Source organism: Populus alba, chromosome 12 (genome assembly GCF_005239225.2).
Source record: "Populus alba chromosome 12, ASM523922v2, whole genome shotgun sequence".
Classification (NCBI taxonomy): domain Eukaryota; kingdom Viridiplantae; phylum Streptophyta; class Magnoliopsida; order Malpighiales; family Salicaceae; genus Populus; species Populus alba.
In genome coordinates, this window is record NC_133295.1 from 8,819,295 (window position 1) to 8,833,264 (window position 13,970).

General features: G+C 31.7%; 1 protein-coding gene across 1 annotated transcript; it reads left to right on the top strand.

Moving 5' to 3' along the window:
• The first annotated feature begins 10,818 nt into the window (after nt 1-10,818).
• LOC118029030 (uncharacterized) lies at nt 10,819-13,617 on the top strand. Its single transcript, XM_035032810.2, has 3 exons — nt 10,819-11,158; nt 11,489-11,611; nt 13,269-13,617. Exons 1-3 carry the CDS (start codon nt 10,897-10,899, stop codon nt 13,424-13,426), a joined length of 543 nt encoding a protein of 180 aa, XP_034888701.1. The 5' UTR covers nt 10,819-10,896; the 3' UTR covers nt 13,427-13,617.
• The last annotated feature ends 353 nt before the right edge of the window (nt 13,618-13,970 follow it).

Genomic DNA, 13,970 nt, shown 5'->3' on the forward strand with positions numbered 1-13,970 from the left:
GTGTCTTATTAAAATAAAATAAAATAAACAGTATTTTAAAACTCGTGTGCTCTGTAAGATAATCAATTTTAAGTAATGATATTCTCTCTTACTTTTTGGATGTGCCCAGGATGGGAAGAAGGAAAAGGCTTAGAAGCAACTAACTATGGGCAGGTAAGCCGCCCCTGTTGACCTGATAATGTATATTGGCCGCAGTTTGACGACTCGCTCAAAGAAAATTGAAGGGAAACACACAGATTAGACAATGCTCGTCAATGATTCTTCGATTTGTTTCTAGAAATCAAAGTTTTCGCCCTTTTGGTACAAGTTTGAACGAGGAAAACTTGATATTGAATATGATTAATGAGTGCATGGAGACAATGGTGCACAAACAAATACATGAGGAAGAGTTTAGCATAAAATAATACTAGACGGTACCGCCTGGGTTCGTAATCAATCATGTTCAGGTGTACAAGCATGTGTTATAAAATGAAGAAGAAATTGCAACGCCGGTTATAAATATAGTATAACTAGATCAAATAAATTAACTTTATTTTAATTAGATAATAACAAGAATAGAAAACAATAATTTTTCATTTCCCTTTATTTTTTATTTTATATATATGGTTCTTTGATGTGCCACCTTGTTTGTGGTTGGTGGTTCCTAGCAACTTGAAATTAAAAACTTCCTATAGATAAATTAGAGTGCTGAACGTAATTGAAAATGAATGATAACAGTATTTGTTATAAGTTAAGTTAAGATTAAAAGCACTAAAATTATGAGGTAATATCCTTAAATTTCATATAAAAAACATCACTCCACAAATTATTTCTTTTCTATAAGCTATTTTAATAATGAATTATAGTAATATCCTTAAATTTCATATAAAAAACATCACTCGACAAATTATTTATTTTCTATAAGCTATTTTAATAATGAATTATAGTCATCAAACTTGTTTCATTGTGTGTGTCGATACACGACGTCGGGCGACGGCTCCGTTTTTTTTTGTTTGTTTAACAAAAAGATTTTTTTTTTATTGGGGAAAATAAAAATTTTATTGCAGTCGTCATCTAGTAATATGAGGGAACTAGAAATCTCAAATTAGATACTGGTCTCAGAAATTCAGGTTGGGTTAGTTATGATTAAGGGAAAGTAGACATCACCCTTAAAACATCCTTTCAAGAGAAAGGTTACCCTTACTTGTGTGTTTTTTTTTTTTTATTTGATTCAAATGCTATTATATTTTGAGCTTATTTGAAATTTTGTTTTTTTTTAAATGGTTAACGTCGGTCCCTAAAAATAGAAGACACGTTAAAAATGACATCAGTCCCTAAAAATAGGAGACTCGTCTAAAATATCGACGTTTAACCCTAAAAAGGAGATTTACGTCTGAGTTACCAAAAAAAAAATCATGGATATAATCCATATTTGTTTGATATTTAAACTTTTTTTGACATCAGTCATTTTCTATAAAAAGAGACGTGTCAACAAACAATATTTGTTTATAAAAACAAATAGTTTGATATCATTAAAAAATAGGTATAACTATTCTTGAGAAGTTGGGCTTTGCACCCACGACTGATAATATGATAAGATGGGTGTTGGACCCACGTTTTTTTTATATAATTATTTTTTTTGTTTTATTTTTTTTTACATGCAAGAAAATTTATATACAAAATAAAAAAATGTTAAAAATCTCAAAAAACATTACCTGAGTGCCACTGTATAGGTAAAGAACTGAAATACCCTCGGATTTCTCCACAAATTACAAAAATGCCACTAGCGGCACGTGTGGCTCACACGCGGTTACTGTTGGCGGCGGCGAGATTTTCCGGCGAGATTTCTGGCCAACCGATGGTCGATTCTGGTAGATCTGAGGTCGACGATTCTGATGGTGGTGGTATCGACGGCCGTTGATGGCTGACGACTTGAAGCTTCGATGGTCGGTGACGATCGCAGCCTTTTTTTCAGCCAGATGAGGCGGTGAAAACGCTTAAAAAGGCTTGGGTTTTGCTTTATACGAGGTTGGCGACCTTTCTGTGGTGTTTTGGAGGCTTGAGATGGCCGAATATAGGAGATCGGAGGAGAGAGAGAGTCGTCGGCGAGAGAAGAGAGAGAGGCTCTAGGTTTTACTACAGTGTGAACGCTAGCATGGTACACCGGTGCAGCTGAAGGCTGTGAGCCGCTAGATCTTTGATGAAACGATCTTGCGGCTGTGATTGGCTTGATCTGCAGGTTGATCGAACGGTCCGGACGAGCAGAGATGTGATCTGGTGTGGCGCGGTGCACCGAAATCCCGGTACACCGGGTGACGTGGCGAAACGGGATCAAAGGGAAGATTATTTCAAAGGCTGAGATGGGTTTGGGTTTTAATATAGTGTGGTAAGCCCTATTGTATCCTATTAAATCAAAGGTCTAGAACTAACACTATTGAATCAAACGGTTGGGATATTTTTAATATTTTTCAAATTGTTTTTTTAAAAAAACAATATCCTACTCTCATGAAAAACTAAAAAAAATATGAATAGTGCACTCTCTTCTCTCTTTCTTTTTTTTTTGCCCCACCTCTCTTGATACAACTAACTCATCTACCATAATAAATTTTTGAATTATTAATTTTATTATATATAATAGTAAATATTTATATAGGTAAAACTAAAAAACTTAAATCAGTATTAGAAAAAACACGTTTCAATCGCAAAAAAAAAAATGAAACACAAAAAAAAAAAAAATTGATGGGTATCAACCCAGTGAACTGGGTCTTGACCGAAAAATAATGGTTTTGACCCGAAACAACTTGAAAACTCATTTTTTACCCTCGTCGACATGGTTTGACCCATATTAACCCGGTGGACTCGGTTTTGAATGACGGTTTTGACCGAAAATGATGGTTTTGACTCAAAACGTTATGAAAACTCATTTTTTTACCCTGGTCGACATGGTTGGACCCGTATTGACCCGGTGAAATCGGTTTTTATGGAAAATGATGGTTTTGACCGAAAATGACGGTTTTGACCCGAAACGTCATGAAAACTCATTTTTTACCCTGGCCGACATGGTTTGACCTGTATTGACTCGGTGAAATCGGTTTTTATGAAAAATGACGGTTTTGACCGAAAATGACAATTTTGACTCGAAACGTCATGAAAACTCATTTTTTATCCTGGTCGACATAGTTTGACCCGTATAGACCCGGTGAACTCGGTTTTGGTCGAAAATGACGGTTTTGACTCGAAACGGCATGAAACTCATTTTTTACCCTGGTCGACATGGTTGGACCCGTATTGACCCGGTGGACTCGGTTTTTATGAAAAGATGCGGTTGACTCGAGAAAAATATGTTTTTGAATTTTAACTTTTTTTCTTAATTTTTTTGGATTTTTATGAATAATAATAGAAATAAAATAACATTCAACAAAATCTTAGTGAATAAAAAATTGGGTTACAACAGTGTGTTTTATCAATATAATCCTTAAACAAAAATATATTTGTAATAACAATAAACTAATAATCAAAAAGATCAACATAACCTAAATTAATAATTTTTCTTTTGACGAGCAAACTATTTATTTCTCTATTTACTTACCTCCAATCAAATACTTTATCATCCTTATCTTTCAAGCTCTAAAGTTTGTGATTCTTTTTCAAGTTTTTCATTTGCTTTCAATAATTTTCTTTTATAAGTTTATTATTTTTTTAGGTCTTTCTTTATCTTTATACATGTTGTGATGTACACAACATCGAATGTTGAAACTACCTTCTAGAATTAAAGATGTTTTTGATTTAATCGTAAAGTTATGATTAATAAAGTCACCACCTAATATTATAATCACTAAGAAACCTATGATCTACTAGAGCATTGGTAAAGAGACTAGTTATGTAAAGAGAAGACACATCACCCCTGGTGCACCCTACTTAAGATAAGTTATATTATTTATTGATTGATAATCTAAGTTATGTTTCTATCTGTTAATCTCATCTAAGACTCAAGGCAAATCTTTTTTTATGATGAAATCTTTATCTTATCAGATTAAAACATAATCATTCCAATGCTTAGATTTTAGTATCACATTTATTTCTTAGTTACAATTGATTCCTAACAAATTAATTGTTATGGGATTTTTAATATTTTAGTCAAATCCTAATGAATAATCATAAACTAGTTATAATATCCATTGTATATTATTTTTTTTCAAAACATTCTGAAAATACAATTTTGTTTTTTAAAAAAATGTGTATGAAAAAACTTTTAAATTTTGGTCTTGTGCAATTAAAACATTTGGTTAATTAATTTTTTTTATCTTTTTTTATTATTTTTTTTCCTTTTTTAACCATCTATTTAACACGAGATAAAAAAAAAATGCAACACACACACATTTTTTTACTATGTGTTTTTTACTCACACTCCCAACAATTACATATTTATAAAAAATCAAAATTTAAAATTTAAAAACAAATAAAACACACATCAAACTTCTAGAATTTGCAAAATAGGCCTCCTGAAATTCACAAAATAATCTAGAGAAGTTGTTGGAACTCAGAAACCACACTGAAAGTTTCTAGGGCTGTAGAAATAGTGGCAGCACGTGGATCTCGCGCACCGCCGCCACTGGCAGCGCGTGAGCCCACACGCTGTCACTAGTGAAGCGAAAAAATAGGTGGATCAAGAATGTCTTTTTCTTCTCTTTCTTTCTACACTAGAGGTGAGTGTCACCACTACATGCAAAAGCACAAAAATCAAACAAGACAGATCATTTTATTTGATTTTTCTTTTTTCAAATCTGTTCTTGATTTCCCTTCCTTCTTTTCCTTTGCAGACGATCAATGGGTCTATTATGAAAAGGCCACTAAGGATAGATGATGGGAGGAGGTGATGGTGTCAATCGTTATAGGAAAAAAAAAAAGAGGAGATTTTGCTATCATTTGTGATGTTAAGGGGAGAGGGGAGAGGTTGGTGGACTGGTTTTTGGTGTTGTTTTAAGAGTTGTTGAAAGATGGATTTATGGTTGTTTTTTATGGGTCTGTGGAAGAAATTACTGGCAGTATTGTCTTTTGAAAGTAACAACATAAGAAGGACAAGATGTGAAGCTAAGTTTCATCTGTGTTTGGACTAGTGATGTGGAAAGGGTGGTCACTAGCATTATGGTAGTTGGCTGATGGTTGAAGGAAAAAGTTAGAAGAGGTGAAGGGGCCTCTTTTACTACTGTGGTAAGGAGACATTTGTAAACCCTCGAATATAATAATCTCATCTTGATTTAGTAAAATAAAATAAAATACAAAAGGATGTGGAGAAATGATTAAATTGAACAAATTAATTGGATTAAAAGAGAAGTTATGTAATGAGAGGGGTGAAATTAAAAACAATAATAAAGGAGTAAGGAGTTAGTAAAGAGAAAGAGAAGTAGTGGGGGTCAATGGATTGATAAAAATAATGATGGGGTCAATGTGAAAATAGAAGTATATATGGGGGGCAAGATGCAAATAAGAAAAGAAGATAAATATAAATAACAAGAAATCTTTAGAAATCCCTGAAGTAATGGCCGACCAAGGAAAGGAAGAAAGAGGAGAAAATAAAAATTGAGAGGAAACCTTGTAAATTCATCCTTTGAATCCAAAGAAAAGTGAGAGTACGTGAACTGAGAGTGTTTTAAGTAAGATTTAGAAAGAAAACTTACAAAAATTTACTAGTGGGAAGGGTTAAAAGAAGAAAGGAAAGAGAAGAGAAAAGAGGGTTGTTCTTAATCTCTTGACTCATTGTTTTGTAATAAAAGGTAACAAGCTCTCTTATTAAGTCACTTGAATTTGTTTGTGTTTTCTTGAAAAATTGAGATTCTAGAATATCTTAGTATAGGTTTAAAAAGTTGTTAAATAATGATAAGTGGATGGAAATGATGGAAAAAAATGTATGGGAAACGAATTTATACTTGTTGAACTTTAGAAATATAAATTGAACAGGTTGTCTCTCAACTTCTCTGCTAAGTTTTGGACCCTAAGATGACAAAATTTGAGTTATGTTTCTTCATGAATGTTTTAGACCCATATTGTAGTGTTCCAAAGAAACAAACCATGCATAAAACTAAGCTCTATAGCTCTGGTTATACTCAAAATACTAAATAGTGTTTAGATAGTAACAGTTCAATATTCATTGATGAGCAATTTTAACTATCGTAGGGGCAGAACTGGGTTCTCCTTTCTATATAGAACTTGTAGCCTCGTGTCTTAGGTTTTCAATGAGACCAATCTTGCTTGAAATGGAGTTCTATAACTCAAGACATGGTTAAAAATATAAGAAAAGGTCGGATAGTAACAATTTAATTTCCATAAAAGAAAAATTATTGGTAGCTAAGGTTAAGAAGGACAAAAATAAAGGATTTCATAAAATAAAAGTGAACAAAAATATTTTTTTTCTTTTATGAAGAGCAAAAGAGTTTGTAATGCAAACCTCATGGTCATACAACTCTCAACAAAGTTGATAACTTCCTCAAGAAAGTCAAATAATCAGGTTTGGTTGAATTTTGACCCAAAGTTAACCTATAACTAAGAAACAAAGGTTTTAGATGATTGTGAATGACACTACAAGGTCAGTTATGTCTTGATAGGTCGGATTTACTCTTTGTCTCATAAAAAAAAAAAAAAAGAAGTTTGCTCATGCAAAATTAAATTTCATCAATGTCCAAAGGTTGCCTAAACTTACAACAAAAGAAAACACAATATAGTAATAAGATAATAACCCTAATGGTCCCAAATAGAGTAACAAACTAAAAGACCTTAACTAAAACTTAACTAAAAACAAGCCTAATGCCTTAAACAAGCATGAAGATTGATTTTGGAAATCTAACAACAATAAATGCCTTAAAACTAAGATATAATTATCCCAAATATTAATTAAACAATAAATAAATCTTAAGGAATATTTAGATTAATATAAGTTATCAAAATAGCCTCAAAATTGTATCTTCTTGCATTGGATCTCTTATAGCTGAATCTAAGACTTCTAGAAGAAAGAGTCTCTTTATGTCATTCATTAATCATCTTCCCTTTCCTAAAAGATGTTGTCTTGAATGTTGAAGCTTCTTCCCTTTTCCATCTATTACTAAAAATATGAAAGAAAGTGGTTGAAATATCTTCTTTAAATAGTCTCTCTTAATTTCCTATTTGAATAAGAAAATCCTGTAAAATAATAAATAAATAAATAAACAACAAAAGAATCCCAAGCCTCCTTGGCACCACATATATTCCTTAATAGATATGAGATTCTTGCAAACGATGGATAATAGTTGTTTCCATAAATGTCTCCTTATTTGACATGGAATCCATGTAAAATAGATAAGCCAATATCTACCACACATGTTTCCAAGACAATTAAGGAATCCTTTTATTAACTAGAATTCATAATACATAAGAAAACAATGTTTCTTCAATTTTTGCACATTCTTAGCAAATTTCAGTTCAAATTTCAAACATGTCGTTCTATCTAGTCTAGATGAATTAGCAGGCTTACCATATATTGACGGAAAGGTGAGGATGCCTATTTTTCAACCCAATTGGAATATTAGCATAATTCCTTATGTATCTATAGATATAGTCTAGAAAGTAGAAGAAGGTCCAGATAGATAAATTTAACAAGATTCGTCCAGTAAATTCAACCTTCTAAAACAATCCATTACCAAACTCCAATTTACCTAAACTCTTAACCCAATGTATAACAACATGTATAGAAACTCTTGTAAAATTTTATTCTCGATCTAGCTATCTAATTGAAAGTTATGCTCAATAACATAAACCTTGACAGTAGAAAATTTTACGCCAAAATCTAAATCTAGATTTTTTTTAATCGTATAAGTTTGAATGCAATATAAATTCTCAAGTTTGATTCTTAACCCGTTAAAGTGAGGAGAATAAGATAAAAAAAATGTGTTTAGCTAGAATTTATTTTTGCTTGCGACTGCACTTGTTTTAACTTTGAAAAGTTTCATGTTGAATTTTAAATGAATAAAAAAATCTTGGATACTAAATTTCAAATAAACAATCTAAATCTTTCCTTTTTAAGGGAAGAGTTTTAAACTTTTGTAATTATAACTACATTATAATGGTTGATCTTATTCTCTCAACAAGGATCTAAAAAACTTTAAATGAATAGATATTGTCTATTGTAATTGTTTGATTAAGTACCTTGTAAAAAATGATTATCCTCTCAAAGATCATATAAGTTTTTAGAAAATGAGTCATCATGTTCTTACTTAGAGGCTAAAGCAATAAATAAATAAAATAAGGCAAAGCCAACCAATTAACACAGTACAAAGACATAGGAAAGAAGAAAACAAATAGAAAAATAATAGAAAAACAATTGAACAAAGTGAAGCACAATATAATAACAAAGAAAATGGATATTGTAATATAAAATAAGGGTTGGTTGGTTAACAAACTCTAATAAAATCAATTAAAAAAAGCAAAAGAGACAACCCTATACAAGCACCACAGGCAAGGATAAATTGAGAAACAGAATAGTGTAGCAAAAGAGCATTAACCAAAATTAAACAGAGAAGAAAATGAATTGAAAATTTACATATAATAATAATAATAATAATAATAATAATATATGTTAAATTAAGCTATAAAATAAAAGATTAATGATCAAATCTAATAGTAATGATTAAAATATTTTCAGTTTATGCAGTAGAAAATTTGTTTATGTCATTATTGTAACAAAAGCATGAAAGTGCAAGAAAATAAATCTTTTCAAAAAAAGAAGGGAGTAACTTGAAGGAAGAAACCACCTAAAAAGTTAAAGAAATGGAGATTGACACTTAAATAAAACCAAAAAAAAAAATGATATTTGCACTTTTATATAGTATATTTTTTTACTAGTTGATGCTAGGTTATATAGGATCTCTTATTTGATTAGACCAATTAGTAAATTTGATTTCACATGGTTATAAAGTTTCACTGAATAAAAAAATGAATTTTTTTTTATATAAATATTTAAGTGATCAAATTATCTTGAGACATATAATTAAGGAAACACCGGGTGCACATGTATATAATAAGAAATCTAGAATGTTACTAAATTCTCTTGATTCTCAAGTTAGGATTTTGTAGGGTGTGTGTATGATGCCTCATTCCAAGTTAGTATATAGAAAACATTAAACATAAATTGGCTTAAATACTTTTTTATTATTAGTGATTGTGCATTAAACTGGATGGTAGAAGGAAAATTCAAACAGGGAAGATTTGAACCCAAATTCAAACGCAAAATAACTATCTAAATAGATTTTTAGTATTTATTGGGTATCCATAACTCGAATATAGATGTTATAATTTCTAATTATTTAGTATATAATTAACTTAGTATACATTTATTTTTTCAAACAAAAAACAAATAAAAGGCACATACACAAGTCAAAAGAAAAACCCAAGAAAATAATTAAAAATAAAACAGTTCCATAGAAACAAAAGAGCACTGGGGATTTCACATGATGAGCAACCTCCAAAATCAAGCAAGTAGCCAACAATAAAGTAACATCACCATCCCTGCCAAGACTAAAAAGACCAGAAATGTGAGGGAGAAGTTAACGATTTTGTCCGTAGGAAAAACACGCCCCGTTTATTTTTCTTGGTAATATTGAAACTGTTTTGAGAAAATCTCAATTTATTTGATTTGATTGCAAAAATATTCAAACTTTTATTAAATGAAAACCCGTGAGATTATTTAAGCATTAGTCAAAGGTTCAAAAAACAAAAATTATTGATGACTAGGCACCTCTCTATTTAAAAGTATTTTTGTCTTATTAATGGGCTCTATTTTTTAACCATAATATTTTCTTGTCATCTTATTATATTCATAAAAATAAGTTTAATTAAAAAATAATATTATAATATATATTTTAAAAAAACATATATTAGTAATACAACTCTTATACATCGCCTCAAAAAATGTTTTGGAAAAGACACCAAGCCCAGCTTAGTTCAGCAAATCAACGAAGAAGACAATCTAGCTTGAGACTTTGCCTACTCAAGCTTAGAATCAAATTAAATGGAAGATAACTTGATATGACCGAGTTAACCTAATTAATTAAAATATAAACCTATAAAAACCTAATTTAATTTAAAAAATAATAAATATTATGTCATTTTAATCCTTTTTTATATATATTAAGATGATGATAATCTTGAACTGACTCTCATTTATTTAAATGTGCCTGACCTGTTTAAAAAGAGATCAGGTCTATTGACTTACAAGGGTGAGTTTATATGCCTAACTTCCCTTTTTTCATAAAATAGGTGGATAATGTGCAATATTTTGTGGCAAACGACTATTGTTTGCTTGTATAGGCTCCTGCCATCAAAATAATTGAAATTGAGTTGAGTTTTTTTTAATTCTAAAAAATTATTTTTCAATTTATTTTTATCTAATAACTTAATAAATTAATTTCTCAACTTAAAACATATCTAAATTAATTTTAAAAAATATAAATTAAATTGAAAAAATTTCTCAATTATAATCTAGTTTTTCCACTAAAATAAAAATTCAAAAATACCTCAATGACACTCTTCTAATAAAAAGAAACGAATTGATATCAAATTCAGTTTTTTTTTTTCAACAAAACATAACCAACTAATTACTTTCTCTTCCCTGTCAATTTTTATTGACTTTCTTTCTATTGTTCAAACTCAATGACTAAAATGTGAACAAAATAAGGTTTTGGACTAAAATGTAAAAGTTTCAAACAAAAGGACCAAAAAGAAAAACAAAGGGTTTTTTTTTTTATAATTACTCATTTAATTTAACTGGAAAAAAATTAAAAACTATTTTGTGTAAATATTTTTGTAAAATAAAGTCCCCCAATGCTTGAATTTAATTGCAAATTCGCTGGGAATGGGGGGCAATAGGAGAAAGGAAAAGGCAGAAAGAGAATGAGCTCTTCTTCCTCCTCTTCTTCGCCGCAGCGTTACAGGGGTGGCAATAGTAACGGTGGCGATGGAGGAGAGGATCAGAGACCTAGATTCTTTGATAAAATGGTGAAAAAAATGTGCTGGCAAAATGCAGAAATAGTGCCTGGTCGACACCCAGAAAGATGGCGCAAGGACGCTGCTGGAAACATTGTTTGCAAGCGCTTTTGCAACTGTCATGGTTGTCTCTGTTACGAATACGATCATATCCTTCCCTTTTCTAAAGGTCTTCTATGCTTTGCTATCTCTCTCTCTCTCTCTCTCTCTCTCTCTCTCTCTCTCTCTCTCTCTCTCTCTCTCTCTCTCTCTAACTAATGTTTTGAAAATATTGAGATTAAAATAGCATGAGAATTTGTTAGGAAGGAACTGGGTGGGCAAGTTAACAACTCAAGGTGAAGGGATAGCGACTGACTGATGCAATACTAATATTCCGTTTAGAACATGAATTTATTTTAAAGTATGTTTGTTACATAATCAGTATCAGTTTACTTGGAAACCCGAATGAGAGAATTGTTTAAAGTTTTTGTATTGAGCTTGTTGGGTTTTGTTTCTGTAGGTGGTGAATCTACTGTAGATAATTGTCAAATTCTTCAAACAAGGGTCAATAGGTTTAAATCTAACAAACAAGAGTTGGACAAAACTCAATTGAAAGGTTACTCTTGCGAAATCAATTTCACTGGTATGCCTTTTTCTATTTTCTTTTTCATTCTCTGCGATTCTGTCCACTGATTTTTCTTTGCTTGCCTTTTACCTTCCTACTTTGTTTGCTATGGAATTCATCATGGAATTTCAAAGAGTTTGGTTGAGACCAATGAAGGAAGGTCTGCCAACTATCATTCAATTTTGTATCTAAACTGAAAGGATTATGATAATCATTTATAATTTGTGATTTGAGTTGATAGAAACTGTTTTAAGTATATTGCCTACGGCCATCTATTCTTTGAGGGTGGTGGGGTTAACAGTGATTGTGAAGTTGGTTTGGTTTCTAGGGCAGCTTAGTAAATGGGAAGCTGGCCTGTTTTCTTGATCCATTATCAGCAGCTTGATGTAGATGCTGCCTAGACCCTGTTTGTATTTCTGTGACATCAAAGGAGATCAGTATTTTCTTGGGATAGCCAGCTTTAGCAACTTTATAAATTGTCAATCTACCTAATTTGGCTGGGGATTTCTAACGTAAGTTGGGTTGGGATCTCTATAGTTAAGTTGTTTTTTGTATCACCTATCTCATTTGTATCAGTTCCCCACTTTCTAGAAATTGAAGGACCATATTTTAGTCTGAAAATCTATTCAGTCATTAGATGTCCTGGTTTTCTTATTGATACAGAAGAGTCAAGCAAGCACATGAAAACTGGGGACAGGTTTTGGAAAGATGCTCTTCCTTTCATCTGTCCTCTAGGCACACTTTTCCTTCTCTTAGATATGCCAGATCCATGCCATAATTTACCAGATACTAAATACTAGCCAGCTCATGTTTCACTATGTAGATAATTATTACTTGTTCCTCAATAAAAAAGAACAGGAAAGCAAGCAAAAAGCGCATGGGACATTAATGAGTAGCCTGTCTCCTTTTCAGTTTCGAATTGGAAAATGGCACTCTTAAATCCTACATAAATTTCTTGCTACAGGACATGGCTAGTGATGTATTATTTTTTAAGTGATGGCAACCTTGTTTGCTGTGATGCCACGTCTCATTTTGTGAGCATTTCCTCTTTTTCTATTTCTATTTCTTTTCTATAGATTTTATCATTTGTCAACCATATTGAATGATCCTAAGTGTTCCCTTCTTCCCCAATCCAGCATTCCATCTGACTTTCAGTGCACATTAGACTTGAACTTTTTCAATGAATGATGTGTTTTCAGGAGTCCTTTTGTGCTGGATATGTATCTGAATAATTTGAAATGCTAGAGGATATTAAATAGTTTATAACTTCAGGATGCTTGTTTAACTTTGACTAAACAAAATATATTCCCTGAAAGTAAGCATCATAGTGGGACATTAATGATGTTGTAGCAGGAGGTGCAATAGATATCAAGCTCAAGTTCCTGTAGTAGGAGTATGTATATGTGCTTTGGACCTAACACATCATCCTGTTCGGATGTTTTAAACATATGGCCGCTTTTCCTAGCTTGTTCAGCATTCAGGCCGCCCTGTTACCCCCACCCAATCTCTCCTCACTTCCCAGTCTGAAAAGGATCTTGTGCTATTGGTCATCATGTTTTGTGCATTGTCTTCATAATGTGCTTTTCTAATGGTCTCTTTTCTTCTTCTTTTTTTTCTTTTTTTTTTCCAAATGGTTTACTCTTGGATGCAAAATGACACCTTTTTCAACTTGAAGATAAGGAGCTTGACATAATCGAAATGGCTGTTTATGGGGATGTCATCAGGCCTGGAAACCAGTGTCGTTGCAGAACTATTGCTGAAATGCTTGGCCAACACAAGTCAAAAGACCGTGTGGCTGCTTGCAAATTGCCATTTAGCAACGAATCTTTGTAGCTGCCGAGGTTTAAAATTCCGTTTTGTAACTAAGTTGAACAATTTATTATTTGCATCTGGCCTCAAAAAATTTAATCCATGAGGTGTGCACACCATCTCGATATACCTTTCTTTGATATGCTATCTGTTGACTGAAACTGTGTCACCTAGTCGAATTATTGAATGCAATTGATTGAATTGGACCCTTGTAATTTCACACGCTACCTTCATCTTCGTATGCTTTTTTCCCTGGGAGTGTGAGTAGGTCCAAGATGGGATGAATCATTATCGTGGAAGACTCTTTGCATCTGCATTTTTCAAAAAGACCAGCACATTTACTTCCCTTTATCCCTCGCCTTTTTTGTCTTTTTGATTTAGATCATGGATTAATGTTTGCAAAAACATGGATTTTTTATATACTCTTAATATCATAAAAAATACCATGGAAAATCATCCAAAATTAATGTTTTCCCAATCCAATCATGTTTTAGAAAGTATTCTAAACACAACTCCAAACATTGTTTTAATCCATGAATGATATAGTCTATTTTGTACACATTAAATT